This window comes from Microcaecilia unicolor, chromosome 3 (assembly GCF_901765095.1).
Source record: "Microcaecilia unicolor chromosome 3, aMicUni1.1, whole genome shotgun sequence".
In the NCBI taxonomy this organism is placed as follows: Eukaryota; Metazoa; Chordata; class Amphibia; order Gymnophiona; family Siphonopidae; genus Microcaecilia; species Microcaecilia unicolor.
The window spans coordinates 253,900,700-253,920,459 of record NC_044033.1 but is presented as its reverse complement, the minus strand read 5'-3'; the positions used below and the strand labels follow the sequence as shown (position 1 = coordinate 253,920,459).

The window sequence follows — 19,760 nt, the reverse complement described above, 5'->3', positions numbered from 1 at the left end:
ATATATTTTAAATAAATGGATATTTTAACAATGTAGGCTTTAGGACCTAGTAAATGATTCCTGCATATCTGGCAGGCTTTTAGACCCAGTAACCACCTAAATTCATTTGATAGGATAAAGGTTAATGCTTTGTGAAGATCAGGAAGTTTCTAAGTTAGGCACTATAGTATTTGCTGCCTCATGATTTGACAACTTTTATCAATTGCACAATCCTCTTGGTAATGTCTGTGGCATTATGGTTTGTTATACTTATTGAAACCCTTCTGTTTGGCAATACAGTCTGAGGTATACAGATTTTTTTCTTTTGACACTTGAGTTAAAATGAAAGTCAGTATTTTATTGCTTATGAAAATCATTTTTGCTATGTTCTAAAAGAAATATTGAAGACATTTTATTAAATGAATGCTGATGTGAGAAACATATGTATGTGAACAAAAGCCCTGTTAACCCTTTGTCACTATTTAAGATGCCATTTGTATAATTAATTGTGATTGGCAGATAACAAAATAAATGCAAATTTTAAAGGTATTTTGTCACTAGCTAAAATACCATTAGCAGTTACAAATAAAATTTACATAATTAATTGTAATTGGCAGATAACGAAACAAATATACCCAGAGCTCCAAAAGATAATAGAAGCCCTGTTAATGCTATAATATATGTGTATGTGTGTGTATGCATGCACACACATGCACATATAGTGACAAAATGTTGTCTTTTTAAAATTAAGATCAAGTAATGCCACTAGATTTTATAGTTTTGGCTTTTTTATATTTGAAGATGTATATATTTATTCATTTCTGTGCTGATTTGAATGTTTTTGAAGGTTTATGATATTATCAGTGTAATGTTTGAAATTTATTGAATATTTTAAAATGTTTTAAAAAATTATTTTTGACCTGTTAGTTTAAGCTTTTATGAATATGAAATTTAGTTATAGCCAGTATTATATATGACCTTTTTATAAAATATATTATAAATAATTAAAATAAGCGTTTTAAACATATAATATTAATATATGAAAAATATTTTGTCCAAAAGTAAGGAATAATATATTGTAGAGGAATATATTCGAGTTATTCCCCAAGTTTTCCACGTCATCACTGTGGTGAGTTACCATTTTTGTTTTGATTAATTATCCATTTATTTTTAAATTACTATATAATAATATATGAGAATGTTAAAATATTAAATGCAATGTTAAAATATTAAATGCTTTAGGTGTTTATATAGGCTTATATATGTATGCTTGATGAGTCTAAATATTAATCTTTGGTTTTACTCATTATATTTTAAAAAATTTTTAAAAATATATTATTTCTATGTTTTGTATTCTATGTAGACCCCTGACGCAGGTGCTAGTCACCAAAACACGGCCCGTGTCGGGTCTTTTTGTCAAGGCTCATTCATTAAAGAACTGTGTTCCATTTTTAAAGGCCCGTGGTGCTGTTTTTTTGTTTGTCCAGTATTAATGTACCATGTAGAATGTATTCTGTTGATTTTGCAATATATTTAAACTGCTAGGGCTCCTCCTTCTCAAACCTTTCTGCCAGAGCTGAGTGGGTGCAGCTACTGTTTCCTCTTGCTGTCCACAGACATGATATGAAAATGTTGTGTGGCAGCCGAGTCCCCTAGGCAGGAGCTTAATCCAGTTTTCCTCCCAGATTTTGCCTTAAAGGAGCAACAACAAAAAACCCTTCCAACGAAGCCAAGAAACACATTCAGGTAACAGGGTACAGGGTAACGGTAGCCAAACTTTCCTTCCAAGATGATCTTCATCTTTTAATCAGGGGCTTCATTTCCTAAATGAGGATGAAGCATCACCAACCCTGGGAGAAATAGAAATACGAGGGTCTGTACAAAGATCTTATAGCGAGGAGTGTTCCTATGGGGGGGGGGGGATTCTTCTGGGACTGTGCAAGACCTTATAGAGGGAGTGCTCCTATAGACTGTGTGTGTGTGTGTGGGGGGGGATTACTGCTGGGATTGTGTAGATAGAAAGTATTCCAATAGGGGTAGATTACTGCTGGGACTGTGTAAAGATCTTATATAGGGGAGTGTTTCTATAGGGGAATTACTGCTGAGACTGTGTGTAAAGATCTTGGAGTGTTCCTATTATCCTATAGGAAGGATATAGATTTTATAGAGACGAGTGTTCCTTTAGGAGGGATTACAGCTGGGAATGTGTAAAGATCTTATATAGGGGAGTGGTTTCTATAGGGAAATTACTGCTGAGACTGTGTAAAGATCATGGAGTGTTCCTATTATCCTATAGGAGGGATATAGATCTTATAGAGAAGAGTGTTCCTTTAGGAGGAATTACTGTTGGGAATGTGTAAAGATCTTATATAGGGGAGTGTTTCTATAGGGGAATTACTGTTGAGACTGTGTGTAAAGATCTTGGAGTGTTCCTATTATCCTATAGGAGGGATATAGATTTTATAGAGACGAGTGTTCCTTTAGGAGGGATTACTGCTGGGAATGTGTAAAGATCTTATATAGGGGAGTGGTTTCTATAGGGAAATTACTGCTGAGACTGTGTAAAGATCTTGGTGTGTTCCTATTATCCTATAGGAGGGATATAGATCTTATAGAGAAGAGTGTTTCTATAGGGGGATTACTGCTGGGGACTGTAAAGATCTTATATAGGGGAGTGTTTCTATGGGGGAATTACTGCTGAGACTGTGTGTAAAGATCTTGGAGTGTTCCTATTATCCTATAGGAGGGATATAGATCTTATAGAGAAGGGTGTTCCTGTAGGAGGGATTACTGCTGGGAATGTGTAAAGATCTTATATAGGGGAGTGTTTCTATAGGGGAATTACTGTTGAGACTGTGTGTAAAGATCTTGGAGTGTTCATATTATCCTATAGGAAGGATATAGATTTTATAGAGACGAGTGTTCCTTTAGGAGGGATTACTGCTGGGAATGTGTAAAGATCTTATATAGGGGAGTGTTTCCATAGGGGAATTATTGCTGAGACTGTGTGTAAAGGTCTTGGCGTGTTCCTATTATCCTATAGGAGGGATATAGATCTTATAGAGAAGAGTGTTCCTTTAGGAGGAATTACTGTTGGGAATGTGTAAAGATCTTATATAGGGGAATGTTTCTATAGGGGAATTACTGCTCAGACTCTGTAAAGATCTTGGAGTGTTCCTATTATCCTATAGGAGGGATATAGATCTTATAGAGGGGAGTGTTCCTATAGGGGGATTACTGCTGGGGACTGTAAAGATCTTATATACAGTAGGGGAGTGCTTGAATGTGCTGTGTTGGCATTGCTGCACAGCAGCTGCTAGCACGGCTTTGTAAATGTGGGGGATGGGGGGGATAGAGTGATAAATCACCTGGACTGGATGGTATACACCCCAGGGTAATGAAAGAACTCAAACATGAAATTGCTGATCTCTTGTTAAAACCATTCATAGTATATGAAGATTGGAAGGTGGCCAATGTAACACTGATTTTCCTTGGGGATCAAGGGGTGATCTGGGAAATTATAGACCGGTAAGCCTGATTTCAGTGCCAGACAAAATAGTAAAAACTATTATAAAGAATAAAATTACAGACCACGTAGACAAACATGGTTTATGGGACAGAGTCAGCTTGGGTTCAGCCAAGGGAAGTTTTGTCTCACGGTCACCAATTTGCTTCATTTCTTTGAAGGCGTGAATAAGCACGTGGATAAAGGTGAGCTGGTTGATGTAGTGTATCTAGATTTTCGGAAAGCTTTTCATAAAGTTCCTCATGAGAGACTCCTGAGAAAATTAAAGAGTCATGGGATAGGAGGCAATATCCTTCCGTGGATTAGGAATTGGGTTTTTAACAAAAGACAGAGGGTAGGGTTAAATGGCCATTCTTCTCAATGGAGGAGGGTGAATAGCAGAGTGCCACAGGGATCTGTACTGGGACCAGTGCTATTTAACATATTTATAAATGATATGGAAATCAGAATAAGTGAGATGATTAAATTCGCAGATGACACAAAACTGTTCAAAGTTGTCAAAACTCATGGATTGTGAAACATTGCAGATAGACAATACACTCAACTTCCTATTTCCGCAAGGGCGGGACAGACAGCGTGAGGGAAGGCCCAATGACGATCCTCGCTTCTTTTACTTGCAGGCGCGAGGCGCTGCGCCTCGCCTCTCCACGGCTTCCAAAATTTCATTAAAGGTAGGGTGCTCAGCTGGTTGGCGGGAGCTGAGGAGGGTAGGCACTGGGTCAGGGGGGGGTGTTGATGCGCTGAGGGGGGGTGTCATCGTGCAGCACCCTGGGGGGGGTGCAACGGCGAACCGCCCCGGGTGGCAGCCCTCCTTGCTACGCCACTGATTGGAAGTGACTCGTTTGCATTCCGTTTTCGTTAGCTGCTAGCGTCGTCGGAAAATGGCCTTTCATGCATGCTACGGTTGAAAATTTATTCGTTAAAGGGTCGTTAAAGTTTGGTGCATCTGGGCCTAAGCGCTTTGGAAATCAGCCCCTTAATTTCCCAAACCCTACTGTAGCAAGTGGTCAAAAACCACTGACCAGTGGAAGGAAGTAAATGAGGCACTAAAGCTTTTTTTTCCCCCTCATCTTGGGTCTTAAGGGAAGAAGAAATTCAGTGAATCAGATTCTGACTTAGACTGATATTAGCCTCTCCAAAAGATAATTCTTTAGTCTATATTTCTGCAAATCCATCACCTAGCTTTGATTTAAGAAAAGCAGAAATTAGAGGGGGGGGGGGGGGGGGGGGGTTAACCAGGATCCGGCTCAGGGTGCCTGGAATATCAAGTTAGAAAATCAGTAACGATATTAAAATTATCAGAGGAGATGAAGGTTGACATGTAGAGAGTCACTTAATTCTAACACTTTCCCAGGCATGTTTGTTGATAAGATTCAGATAAATCTTTTCTACACATAGGACAGACTGCAGTCATCTTTTAGAAGCTGTGCAAACTCTTTGGTACACACTTTGGCCATTTAATTTCATGTGTTTTCAGCTTTGGCTCATAGGGACCCACCAGGCAGGAGGGAAGGAGGATGTGGTTTTGGATTTCCAGTAGGAGACTTAAGGTGTGTACTTTTGTGTCTCAGACACATCAATCAATGCTGAAAGAGGCGTGAGCACAGCTCATGCTGCCCAAGTCAGATTGAATCTGAGTTGCGATATGTTATTGTTATGTATTGAGTTTTAGCTCGTGTCTTTTCCAAGGCGAGTAGATATTTCCCTGTCTCTGGAGGCTTCCGATTCAAGTTTGAACAAGATCGGTGAAGCAGGTCAATGCTCAGCTTGGGGGGGGGGTGGAGGGAGAGGGGTCCATTTGTGATTAGAGTATTTTAATCATCCCTATCTCTTCCTTGGAACCTTGGCTGTAATTCTCTCAACTCTCCATTTTTCTTTTAGACCTTCTGAAGATGTCAACGAAGAGGGACAAGGCAGTCTTCATAATGTACCAGAACACTTACATCCTTGGGTTCTTCCTTACGATTGTTTGCACCCTGTTCATAATCTTCCTGCCAACTGATAATTGGATCATTCAACAGAGGAGACAGTTCTACAATGCGGCTCTCAGAATAAGTGAACGCCCCAAAGCACGAAGCACAGAGGACAGCAACAGGACTGAGGAAATCAAGGTCCAGAAGAAAAGAAACGGGATGTGGACGGTGAATTCTAGTGGTCGTTTGGGCAACCAGATGGGCCAGTTTGCCACTCTATATGCACTGGCTAAACTCAATGGCCGTGAAGCCTACATACAGCAGGAAACCTATAACTGGCTGGCCCCAGTCTTCAAGATCAGCCTACCAGTGTTACACAAAGATGTGGTTGGTAAGATACCCTGGAAGCACCGAGTGCTCCATGATTGGATGTCTGAGGAGTACGGGCACATCGAAGGGGATTATGTGATGTTCGTCGGCTATCCTTGCTCATGGACTTTCTACCACCACATCCGAGAGGAGATCCTTCGGCAATTCACCTTCCATGACTTCATCAGGGAGGAGGCCAACAAGTATTTAGAGAAGGTGAAAGGGACCAGGAAGAATGCTACCTTCATCGGAGTCCACGTGCGAAGGGGGGACTATCTTCACGTCATACACAATTCTTGGAAAGGGGTGGTGGCAGACAAGGTCTACCTTGAGAAGGCAATGGGCTATTTCCGTAGTAAGTACCAGGAACCTGTCTTTGTGGTGACCAGCAATGGGATGAAGTGGTGTAAGAAGAACATTGATGCTTCTAGAGCAGACATCTACTTCTCCGGGGATGGGGTAGAGTCTTCGCCCGGGAAGGACTTTGCCCTCCTTGCCCACTGTAACCACACCATCATGACCATTGGTACCTTTGGCTTCTGGGCGGGTTACCTGGCAGCAGGGGAGACCATTTACCTCACCAACTTCACTCTACCGGACTCTCGTTTCTTGAAAGTCTTCCGTTACGATGCTGCTTACCTTCCAGAGTGGACTGGGATTGCTGCTGACCTTTCACCTCTTCTTGAACAGCAGAAGAAACAGACAACCCCAATTTAGATCTTACTGAACCTACCTTCTCTTCTCTTCAAAGTAACCCAGTACTTCCCTGTGAAAACATTACTCAGCTCAGGTTTTTAAAAACTTGTATTGTGTTTTTCTGGGAACATTAAAAAAAAAATGGCAATCAATGGAACACAGAGCCTAGCAGAACACCCCCCAAAAATGAAATTGTGCCTTGTAAATTTCAGTTCACTGCGCGCATAGCAGAAATGATTATAACATAGATGGCTGAAGGAAGAGTTTGATAAAGAAGCAACCAGCAGAAGAGAGAGAGAGAGAGATGGGGCTGGGGGAATGATGCAAAAAGAAGATAAAACCACCTTTAATCCAAAAGCACAGAAAAGTAAAACGTTTTTATGATTTCAAGAGAAGAGCGCGGTTGCAGGACAAACCCAGGAAGGGCAGACAGGTAGATTGCTCTCTGTGGCAGGGTTTCCAAATGGGTCACTTTGGCATAAGGTGCCCGGTAGCCAATCGCTTGTGTGCCGTCTTTCAGAAGACTGCGCACTGTTAACAACAATGATGACAACAGAAATAGTTGGGTTTTGCCTGTTGCTTAGGGCAGAAAATGACATGAAAAAGCATGGTAAATCTCATGCTGCTTTTAACTCTTAACCCTTATTCACTTGTTCAGAACCCTTATTTTATCATCCTCGCTTTAATATTCCCTTATCTCTTGTTTGTCCTGTTTGTCTGTCCTAATTAGATTGTAAGCTCTGTCGAGCAGGGACTGTCTCTTCATGTTCAAGTGTACAGCGCTGCGTACGTCTAGTAGCGCTATAGAAGTGATAAGTAGTAGTAGTAGAATGCACATCCCTGGTTCAACACATAGCATGACAGTAACGAACCTGAGGTGGAGTCACCAGATGCCAAGGACCAATGATGCCTGTGTGAAGGAGACTTTTGTCAGGCTGGCCTTGGACCTAGGGTCTTTCACAAGGGTACGTTACAGTGATAAGGCTGTACACGAGCATCTGCTCTCCTATCCTAGACTGCTTCATTCCTTGCTGCATGGAGACGTTATTCTAGCTCCTTCCAAGGCTCGACTGCAGTCTACGCATGCAAATGCCTTTTGCTGGTTGGCCCCCAAACTTTGGAATAAACTCCCTCCTTTTTAATAAGAAATTTGGAGGAATTTTGAAGGATTGTTTATTTATCAAGGACTTTAAACCCCAAGAGGTGAATCTGCCATGTAACCATGGTGATATTTTCAGGCTTTAATATATTTGATGTATTTTTTAAAATATTTGTATTTTATGAGGTTTTATTATTTTTTAGGTGTGAATCGGGATGGTCATCTCTGGGAGAGTGATCGCTCTATTTTTTTTAATCATAGTGTTTGGAATCCCTTTTCTCTGTGTTTAATTCTTGATTTTTATTGCAAACTGCCTAGACCTGTCTGCAGATTATTGTAATTTTCTGTACAGCACAGACTATAAACTGTTACTGCACTTGTGAGACAGGGTTGATCTCAGCCTCTCAAATCACTGCTACTGCTTACTATAGTACTTGCATTGCGCCAAAGAGAGGGGGTCTTTTACTAAGACACCTCCACAATTTTAGTGCATGCTAAAAATGTGAGCGAGCCTTAGTAAAAGAAGCATTGATTAATCAGACAAAGTCAACGTGGATTTAGTGAAGGGAAATCTTGCCTCACCAATCTACTACATTTCTTTGAAGGGGTGAACAAACATGTGGATAAAGGTGAGCCGGTTGATATTGTGTATCTGGATTTTCAGAAGGCGTTTGACAAAGTACCTCATGAAAGACTCCAGAAGAAATTGGAGAGTCATGGGATAGGAGGTAGTGTTCTATTGTGGATTAAAAACTGGTTAAAAGATAGAAAACAGAGAGTAGGGTTAAATGGTCATTATTCTCAATGAAGAAGGGTAGTTAGTGGGGTTCCCCAGGGGTCTGTGCTGGGACCGCTGCTTTTTAACATATTTATAAATGACCTAGAGGTGAGAGTAACTAGTGAGGTAATTAAATTTGCTGATGACACAAAGTTATTCAAAGTCGTTAAATCGTGGGAGGATTGTGAAAAATTACAAGAGGACCTTACGGGACTGGGAGACTGGGTGTCCAAATGGCAGATGACGTTTAATGTGAGCAAGTGCAAAGTGATGCATGTGGGAAAGAGGAACCCGACTAATAGCTACATAATGCAAGGTTCCACGTTAGGAGTCACTGACCAAGAAAGGGATCTAAGTGTCGTTGTCGATGATATGTTGAAACCTTCTGCTCAGTGTGCTGCTGCGGCTAAGAAAGCAAATAGAATTTTAGGTATTATTAGGAAAGGAATGGAAAACAAAAATGAGGGTGTTATAATGCCTTTGTATCGCTCCATGGTGCAACCGCACCTCGAATATTGTGTTCAATTCTGGTCACTACATCTCAAAAATGATATAGTGGAATTAGAAAAGGTACAGAGAAGGGCATCGAAAATGATAAAGGGCATGGGACGACTTCCCTATGAGGAAAGGCTAAAGTGGCTAGGGCTCTTCAGCTTGGAGAAAAAGGCGACTGAGGGGAGATATGATAGATGTCTATAAAATAATGAGTGAAGTGGAACGGGTAGACGTGAAGCATCTGTTTATGCTTTCCAAAAATACTAGGACTAGGGGGCATGCGATGAAGCTACAAAGTAGTAAATATTTCTTCACTCAACATGTAATTAAACTCTGGAATTCATTGGCATAGAATGTGGTAAAGGTGGTTAGCTTAGCAGAGTTAAAAAAAAAAGGTTTGGACAGCTTCCTAAAGGAAAAGTCCATAGACCATTATTAAATTGGACTTGGGGAAAATCCACTATTTCTAGAATAAGCAGAATAAAATATTTTGCACTTTTTGGGATCTTGCCAGATATTTCTGACCTGGATTGGCCAGTGTTGGAAAAGGATGCTGGGCTTGATGGACCTGTGGTCTGTCCCAGTATGGCAATACTTATGTACGCCCAGAGTCTCTGGTGTCGTAATCTGTAGGCAACCAATCCAGGGCTGCTTGGAAATTCTTTTCAACGAAGCCTATGGCAGCCAAAACAGTGGCCAATATTTCTGTATCTTTCTGCCACATTTTCTTGGTCTGTGATTGCATTTTTTGGTACTTGAAGCTCTTCTCTCTCTCCTCCTACAATTTATAGCTTGGGACTGACATCTCATAAGCAATGCCCCTCTGCTATTTTCTCTTTCACCACTAGGTCTGGTTTCCTTACACCCAGCTTTTTGCTGGTCAGAATGGGGATAATCTCTTTATTTTCCAGGATGATCCCCAGGTGCTTTTCTAGTACAGTGATTGATGCTAAAGTGTTTACAAAGCTTCCAGTGCATGAGCTGTGCCATTTCATTGTGCCTTCGGTTTTGTATCATTGGTTTTTCTTCAGTTGTCAACTGTGGTGAACTTGTGCGAGGTAATTAATACATTGAAATTGACTACCAAACTGTTTCTGCCTGTTCTGTTTATCTGTTCCCCCTACTTTTTTCTGTATTTGCTGTGAACCATATCTTCTGTGGTGGGCTGTAACTTTCAGTTTCTTATACTTTGCTTTGATAGTAACATAGTAAATGACGGCAGAAAAAGACCTGCATGGTCCATCCAGTCTGCCCAACAAGATAAACTCATATGTGCTACTTTTGGTGTATACCCTACTTTGATTTGTACCTGTCCTCTTCAGGGCACAGACCGTATAAGTCTGCCCAGCACTATCCCCGCCTTCCAACCACCAGCCCCGCCTCCCACCACCGGCTCTGGCACAGACCATATAGGTCTGCCCAGCACTATCCCCGCCTACCGCCACCGGCTCTGCCACCCAATCTCGGCTAAGCTCCTTAGGATCCATTCCTTCTGAACAGGATTCCTTTATGTTTATCCCACGCGTGTTTGAATTCTGTTACCGTTTTCATTTCCACCACTGCTCCCGCGGGAGGGCATTCCAAGCATTCACTACTCTCTCTGTGAAAAAATACTTCCTGACATTTTTCTTGAGTCTGCCCCCCTTCAATCTCATTTCATGTCCTCTCATTCTACCGCCTTTGCACCTCCGGAAAAGGTTCGTTTGCGGATTAATACTTTTCAAATATTTGAACGTCTGTATCATATCACCCCTGTTTCTCCTTTCTTCCAGAGTATACATATTCAGGTCATCAAGTCTCTCATACGTCTTGTAACGCAAATCCCTTACCATTCTCGTAGCTTTTCTTTGCACCGCTTCAATTCTTTTTACATCCTTTGCAAGGTACGGCCTCCAAAACTGAACACAATACTCTAGGTGGAGCCTCACCAACGACTTATACAGGGGCATCAACACCTCCTTTCTTCTGCTGGTCACACCTCTCTCTATACAGCCTAACAACCTTCTAGCTACGGCCACCGCCTTGTCACACTGTTTTGTCGCCTTCAGATCCTCAGATACTATCACCCCAAGATCCCTCTCCCCGTCCGTACCTATCAGATTCTCCCCGCCTAACACATACATCTCCCGAGGATTTCTATTACCTAAGTGCATCACTTTGCATTTCTTCGCATTGAATTTTAATTGCCAAACCTTAGACCATTCTTCTAGCTTCCTCAGATCCTTTTTCATGTTTTCCACTCCCTCCCGGGTGTCCACTCTGTTACAGATCTTAATATCATCCGCAAATAGGCAAACTTTACCTTCTAACCCTTTGGCAATGTCACTCACAAATATATTGAACAGAATCGGTCCCAGCACCGATCCCTGAGGCACACCACTACTCACCTTTCCCTCCTCCGAGCGAATTCCATTCACCATCACCCTCTGGCTTCTGTCCGTCAACCAGTTCCTAATCCAGTTCACCACTTCGGGTCCTATCTTCAGCCCATCCAGTTTATTTAAGAGCCTCCTGTGGGGAACCGTGTCAAAAGCTTTGCTGAAATCTAAGTAGATTACGTCCATAGCTCGTCCCTGATTCAATTCTCCTGTCACCCAATCAAAGAACTCAATGAGATTCGTTTGGCACGATTTCCCTTTGGTAAAACCATGTTGTCTCGGATCTTGCAACTTATTGGCTTCCAGGAAATTCACTATCCTTTCCTTCAGCATCGCTTCCATTACTTTTCCAATAACCGAAGTGAGGCTTACCGGCCTGTAGTTTCCAGCTTCTTCCCTATCACCACTCTTGTGAAGAGGGACCACCTCCGCCGTTCTCCAATCCCTCGGAACCTCTCCCGTCTGCAAGGATATGTTAAACAAATCTTTAAGAGGACCCGCCAGAACCTCTCTGAGCTCCCTCAATATCCTGGGGTGGATCCCATCCGGTCCCATGGCTTTGTCCACCTTTAGCTTTTCAAGCTGTTCATACACACTCTCTTCCGTGAACGGTGCTCTATCCACTTCAATCTCATTTGTACTTTTTGCAGTACATCGCGGTCCTTCTCCAGGATTTTCTTCTGTGAAAACAGAACAAAAGTATCTATTTAGCAAATTTGCTTTTTCTTCATCATTATCCACATAGCGGTTCGCAGTATCTTTTAGTCTCACAATTCCCTTTTTAGTCATTCTCCTTTCACTTATATACCTGAAGAAATTTTTGTCACCCCTCCTTACATTTCTAGCCATTTGTTCTTCCGCTTGCACTTTCGCCAGACGTATCTCTCTCTCTTGGCTTCTTTCAGTTTCATCCTGTATTCCTCCTCGTGTTCCTTGTCTTTAGTTTTTGTGTATTTCTGGAACGCCAACTCTTTAGCCTTTATTTTCTCAGCCACTTGCTTTTCCTTTTTCTCTTGCTTTTATTTACTTTCCTTACATAAAGGTTCGTGGCCTTATTTATAGCTTCTTTCAGCCTGGACCACTGTCCTTCCACTTCTCGTATTTCCTCTCAGCCCATCATCTCCTTCCTCAGGTATTCCCCCATTTTACTAAAGTCAGCACGCTTGAAATCCAGAACTTTGAGTTTTGAGTGGCCGCTCTCCACTTTAGCTGTAATATCAAACCAAACCGTTTGATGGTCACTGTTGCCCAGGTGGGCACCCACTCGGATATTTGACACGCTATCCCCATTTGTGAGCACCAGATCCAGTGTTGCTCCCTCCCTCATGGGTTCCGTCACCATTTGTCTGAGCAAACCGCTTTGTAAAGCATCCACGATCTCTCTACTTCTTTCCAATTCCGCAGACGGAACCTTCCAATCTACATCCGGCAGATTGAAATCTCCCAGCAACAGCACCTCTCTCTTGTTTCCCAACTTTTGAATATCTGCGATCAGGTCTTTATCTAGTTCCTCCAATTGTTTTGGAGGTCTGTAGACAACACCCACGTGTATAGAGGTTCTATCCTCTCTTTTTAAGGTGATCCATATCGCTTCTTCCTTTCCCCAGGTCCCTGTCATTTCAGTCGCTGTGATATCATTTCTTGATGTCATATTTCCTTAGGTGGATCCAGTTTGAATAATGTACAGGTTTTGAAGTAATACTTTCTATTTCCCACTGCTTTTCTGTATTTATATGGGTGGGAATTATGCTATAATTCTGTTCAGGTAGTGGAAGTGGTTCAGATTGTATTCTACATATTTCCCACAGGAGGGCAGCACTGAGCACTTCTGATCTGCTGTATTCCAGAAGCAATGCTGCCCTCTACTGACAAGTGACTGGCATAGTGTCTGCAATCCACCTCAAGAAGGAAACGAACTGCAAATCTGGAATATATCCTTTTTTTTTTTTTATTTGCCCTTTTAAATTTTGCTGCATTTGTTTGTTATTAGGGGAGAAACTGCTTTGAGTTACAGAGTTGGGAAACGGGGCCTTCTCTAAATAGGAAGTGATAGGGTGTGAATTTAATGCATTTCTTGAGTGACTTGCAGTTGCTGTCTCCTTCCTCCAGCCCAAGGAAAATGAGCAACAGATGGTTAAAAAAAAAAAAACAGGGGCAAAATGAATAAAAAAAAAATGTTCCTTGCAATGGTAGCTTGAGTGTATTGCCTTGTCTTGGGTTTTGTCTTTTTATTTGTGTAATTAAACACACTGACACCACCAGAACCACTCTCTCTAAATCAAGGTCCGTCTTATCTACCACAAGTGGAGATGTTACCCTACTGGTCAATGCCTTTCCCTCACTTCCTCAGAAACTTCTGTGCTTGTCCTAGACTTTCTTGTATTTTGTTACTGCCACCAGCTCCAGAACTCAATCTCAGACATCCACTTCACTTTCCATTAAAACACAGGAGAATTGTGAAAAATTGCAAGAGGATTTGATGAAACCGAGAGAGCCTTGGTATCTGAATGGCAGGTGAGCAAGTGCAAATTGAAGCAGGTAGGGAAGAGGAACCCAAACAGTAGCTGTGTAATGCAAGGTTCCACAGTAGGAGTAGATAACTGCTCTGTCTCTGTGTTCAGGCTCTTCACCTCCTTTCCTCCCACATTTTTCAAACATAGTGGGTGTGACTTGTTCTTACTGGGCAGTGCCTACCTGCCTGCTGCCTACCATTCCAGTTTTAAGCCTCTAATCCAGCTCTGCCGTTCTATCTATCGCTTAACACCTCAGTCACTACATATATACCCGTAACACCTCAGTTACTACTTATGGCCCCTTTACACATTCTCTTCCTTGCCCTGTCCCTTCCTAATCTTTTTCCCCTCCCCCTACCGCTGTCTACCACTGGAACTCACTGCCCACCCATGTCCTCTCCCATCTTGCTCACTACTGCAATACCCTACTCACCCCCGTCCCTCACCACCTCACCATCTCTCCTGTCCCCCTCCTCCTTCCTAGCTCTCAACCTTCAACACTTCCTTCCTGCCATTAACCCATCCCCATTCCTCCTAAGCGCATCCCGTCTTCGTCGCCTTCGTCGCCCTACCTCCCCCACCCTCCTCCGCACTCTCTTGCTCCTCCTCCTGCTATCCGCAGGAGACATCAATCCCAATCCAGGTCCCCCACACCTGTCCTCGTCCTATCCATGCAAACGTTTCCGGGATGTCTCCAATCTCATATCTATTCCCCTCCTCCCCCCCTCTTCCCTCCCCTTCTCATGTGCACTGTGGAATGCCCACTCGGTCTGCAACAAACTTCCCTTCACCCACGATCTCTTCATCTCTCATTCCCTTCACCTGCTTGCCCTAACTGAAACCTGGCTCTCCCCTGATGACTCTGCCTCAGTTGCGGCTCTATGCCATGGAGGCTATCTCTTCTCCCATACTCCCCGCCTAGTTGGCCGTGGAGGAGGCGTCGGGTTACTACTCTCGCCCTCCTGTAGCTTCCAACCCCTCCTCCTACCACAGTCTCACTGCTTCTCATCCTTTGAAGTCCAGTCCATCCGTCTATTCTACCCGTTGCCACTCAGAGTGGCAGTCATTTACCGCCCCCCTGATAAATCCCTCCCTTCCTTCCTCACCGACTTCGATGCCTGGCTTTCTGTTTTTCTTGAACCCTCATCTCCATCCCTCCATCCCTCATACACGTTGATGACCTGTCCAACTCTCACGCTTCTCAGTTCCTCACTCTATCATCCTCCTTCAACCTCCAGCTATGTTCCACCACCCCTACTCACCGTGATGGCCATTGCCTTGACCTCGTCCTCTCCTCTTCCGGCTCACCCTCCAATTTCCACACCTCAGCTCTTCCTGTCTCTGATCATCACCTGATCACCTTCACACTTCTTCACCCTCCCCCTCAGCCCCGCCCAACATTAACCACTACTTCCAGGAATCTCCAGATTATTGACCCTCCCACCTTATCATCTAGTATTTCTAATCTCCTCCCCTCCATCATGTCCTCCGAGTCTGTTGACGAGGCTGTCTCCGCTTACAATGCCACTCTCTCCTCTGCTCTGGACACCCTTGCACCATCCACCTCCCGTCCCACAAGGTGTACTAATCCCCAGCCCTGGCTGACCCCTTGCATCCGTTACCTTCGCTCCTGCGCCCGATCTGCTGAACGCCTCTGGAGGAAATCTCGCACCCATTCAGATTTCCTTCACTACAAATTCATGCTATCCTCCTTCCAGTCCTCACTATTCCTTGCCAAACAGGACTATTACACCCAATTGACTAATTCTCTCAGCTCTAACCCTCGTCGTCTCTTCGCCACCCTTAACTCCCTCCTCAAAGTGCCCTCCGCTCCCACCCCCCCGTCACTCTCTCCTCAATCACTGGCTGACTACTTCCGCGACAAGGTGCAAAAGATCAACCTTGAGTTCACTACCAAGCCACCTCCTCCTCTTCACCCTTCAACCCTCTCCCTCAACCAACCAACCCAGACCTCCTTCTCCTCCTTTCCTGATATCTCCGAGGAGGAAACCGCCCGCCTTCTTTCCTCCTCAAAATGCACCACTTGTTCCTCTGATCCCATCCCCACCAACTTACTTAACACCATCTCTCCTACTATCACCCCCTCCATCTGTCATATCCTCAACCTCTCTCTCTCCACTGCAACTGTCCCCGACACCTTCAAGCATGCTGTAGTCACGCCACTCCTCAAAAAACCATCACTAGACCCTACCTGTCCCTCCAACTACCGCCCCATCTCCCTCCTACCCTTCCTCTCCAAGACACTTGAGCGCGCAGTCCACAGCCGCTGCCTTGATTTTCTCTCCTCTCATGCCATCCTTGATCCGCTTCAATCCGGTTTTCGCCCTCTTCACTCGACAGAAACAGCACTTTCTAAAGTCTGTAATGACCTGTTCCTAGCCAAATCCAGAGGCCACTACTCCATCCTCATCCTCCTGGATCTATCCGCCGCTTTTGACACTGTCAATCATGACTTACTTCTTGCCACACTGTCCTCATTTGGGTTCCAGGGCTCTGTCCTCTCCTGGTTCTCCTCCTATGTCTCCCACCGCACCTTCAAAGTTCACTCTCATGGATCTTCCTCCACCCCCATCCCCTTATCTGTTGGTGTTCCCCAGGGATCGGTCCTTGGACCCCTTCTCTTCTCAATCTACACCTCTTCCCTGGGCTCCCTGATCTCATCTCATGGTTTCCAGTATCATCTCTATGCTGATGACACCCAACTGTATCTCTCCACACCAGACATCACCGCAGAGACCCAGGCAAAGGTATCGGCCTGCTTATCCGACATTGCTGCCTGGATGTCCAACCGCCACCTGAAACTGAACATGTCCAAGACCGAGCTTATCGTCTTTCCACCAAAACCCACTTCTCCTCTTCCTCCACTTTCTATCTCAGTTGATAACACCCTCATCCTCCCCGTCTCATCTGCCCGCAACCTCGGAGTCATCTTTGACTCCTCTCTCTCCTTCTCTGCGCATATCCAGCAGATAGCCAAGACCTGTCGCTTCTTCCTCTTTAACATCAGCAAAATTCGCCCTTTCCTCTCTGAACACACCACCCGAACTCTCGTCCACGCTCTCATTACCTCTCGCCTGGACTACTGCAACTTACTCCTCACCGGCCTCCCACTTAGCCATCTATCCCCCCTTCAGTCTGTTCAGAACTCTGCTGCACGTCTCATATTCCGCCAGAACCGATATACTCATATCACCCCTCTCCTCAGGTCACTTCACTGGCTTCCGATCAGATACCGCATTCAATTCAAGCTTCTCCTTCTTACCTACAAATGCACTCAGTCTGCTGCCCCTCACTACCTCTCTACCCTCATCTCCCCTTACGTTCCCGCCTGTAACCTCCGTTCACAGGATAAATCCCTCCTCTCAGTACCCTTCTCCACCACCGCCAACTCCAGGCTCCGCTCATTCTGCCTCGCCTCACCCTATGCTTGGAACAACCTTCCTGAACCCTTACGCCAAGCCCCCTCCCTGCCCGTCTTCAAGTCTTTGCTTAAAGCCCACCTCTTCAATGCTGCATTCGGCACCTAACCCTTACCGTTCAGTGAATCCAGACTGCCCCAATTTGACTGCCCCTATCGGACCGACCGTTCACTTGTCTATTAGATTGTAAGCTCTTTGAGCAGGGACTGTCTCTCTTTGTTGAATTGTGCAGCGCTGCGTAACCCTAGTAGCGCTCTAGAAATGTTAAGTAGTAGTAGTAGAGTCACCAACCAGGAAAAGGATCTAGGCAGGGCTTTTTTTGAGGGGGTACTTGGGGGTACTGAGTACCGGCACCTTTTCCATTGTCTACTAAAATTGACCCATGGACCCTAAGTTTTAATGAAAGAGCTCAGGCTCTACATAGTAACATAGTAGATGACGGCAAAAAAAAAAGACCTGCACGGCCCATCCAGTCTGCCCAACAAGACAACTCATGTGTGCTACTTTTTGTGTATACCCTACTTTGATTTGTACCTATGCTCTTCAGGGCACAGACCGTATAAGTCTGCCCAGCACTATCCCCGCCTCCCAACCACCAGCCCCGCCTCCCAACCACCTGCTCTGGCACAGACTGTATAAGTCTCCCCAGCACTATCCCTGCCTCCCACCACCGGCTCTGGCACAGACCGTATAAGTCTGCCCAGCACTATCCCCGCCTCCAACCACCGGTTCTGGCACAGACCGTATAAGTCTGCCCAGCACTATCCCCGCCTCCCACCACTGGCTCTGGCACAGACCGTATAAGACTGCCCAGCACTATCCCCGCCTCCCAACCTCCAGCCCTGCCTCCCACTACCGGCTCTGCTATCCAATCTCAGTTAAGCTCCTGAGGATCCATTCCTTCTGAACAGGATTCCTTTATGTTTATCCCACGCATGTTTGCGTGTAGAGGCTCTATACACCAATTCTTCCTTGTCAGTGGCGTACCAAGGGGGGGGGGTGATGGGGGTGGTCCGCCCCGGGTGCACGCCGCTGGGGGGTGCCGCGGTGCGCGCCTGTCGGCTCCAAGTTCACTAACCGCTCGTTCGCTGCAGCTCCCTCAGACCCGGAACAGGTTACTTCCTGTTCCGGGGCAGAGGGAGCTGCAGCGAACGAGCGAAGTTAGTGAACTCGGTGCCAACAGGCGTGCACCGCGACACCCCCCCCCCCCCAGCGGCATGCACCCTGGGGAGTGTCATTCACCGGGGGGGGGGGAGGTGTCATTTCGCAGGGGGGGCGCGCTGCACCCGGGGGGGGGGGGCACATCGGCGATCCGCCCTGGGTGTCATCCAGGCTAGGAACACCACTGTTCCTTGTCATAGATTCTGTGACTGGTTGCAGGGGGCCTGGCTATTGTGGGGTGGGTCCCTCAGTGATCACCCCACTCCTGAAGGGTGGCCTGGCATTTGAGTACTGGCACCTTTTTGCTAGAAAACCCCCCCACTGGATCTAGGTATCAAATATGTTGAAACCCGCTGCGCATGGTGCAGTGGCAGCTAAGAAAGCACCTAAAATGTTAGGAAAGGAATGGAAAACAAAAATGAGAATACTGAAATGCCTTTGTATTACTCTATGGTGTAACCACAGCTTGAATCCTGTGTGCAATTCTGGTCACTGCATCTTAAAAATGGTACTGTGAAATTAGAAAAGGTTTTGAGAAGGGCGAAGGGATGGGAATGACTTCCCTAAGAGGAAAGGCTGAAGCAGCTGGGTGTTCCTCAGCTTGGAGAAGAGCGGGCTGAGGGGAGATATGACAGAGGAACCGGAGAGAATATTTCTTCATTCAACATGTCATTAAACTCTGGAATTCATTGCCAGAGAATGTGGTAAAAGCAGTTAGCTTAGCAGGTTTATTTCTAGGAGAAGCAGCATAAACTCTGTTTTACTGTTCTGGGGTCTTGCTCGATACTTGTCAACTAGACTGGCTACTGTTGGAAACCAGATACTGGGCTTGATGGACCTTTGGTCTGTCCTAGTATGCTGATGTTTCTGTGTCTGTCTCGTCCTGTTCTGGCTCCTGCTCTCTCTTCCCTCTGAGACAGGCTAACTTCTTGTAAGTATTTATACCTTTGAAGTACTGGTATTTCTATCTCTCCTTTCATACATAAGTATTGCCATACTGGGACAGTCCATCAAGTCCAGCATCCTGTTTCCAACAGTGGCCAATCCAGGTCACAAATACCTGGCAAGATCCCAAAACAAGTACAAAACATTTTCTGCTGCTTATCCCAGAAATATTTTCCCCAAGTCCAATTTAATAATGGTCTATGGACTTTTCCTTTAGGAAGCCGTCCAAACCTTTTTAAAACTCTGCTAAGCTAACCGCTTTTACCACATTTTCTGGCAACGAATTTCAGAGTTGAATTACACGTTGAGTGAAGAAATATTTACTCCGATTTGTTCTAAATTTACTACTTTGTAGCTTCATCGCATGCCCCCTAGTCCTAGTATTTTTGGAAAGCGTACTAAGTTTATCAGTTTTCTGTCATAGTTGTTCTGCTGTTGTTTCTACATCATTTTACTTGCCTTTATCTA

At 44.8% G+C, this 19,760-nt stretch overlaps 1 protein-coding gene across 1 annotated transcript; it reads left to right on the top strand.

Annotated features, from left to right (window-relative positions):
• Positions 1 to 5,430: 5,430 nt before the first annotated feature.
• LOC115465017 (galactoside 2-alpha-L-fucosyltransferase 2-like) lies at positions 5,431 to 6,893 on the top strand. Its single transcript, XM_030195414.1, has one exon. It carries the CDS (start codon positions 5,431 to 5,433, stop codon positions 6,502 to 6,504), a length of 1,074 nt encoding a protein of 357 aa, XP_030051274.1. The 3' UTR covers positions 6,505 to 6,893.
• The last annotated feature ends 12,867 nt before the right edge of the window (positions 6,894 to 19,760 follow it).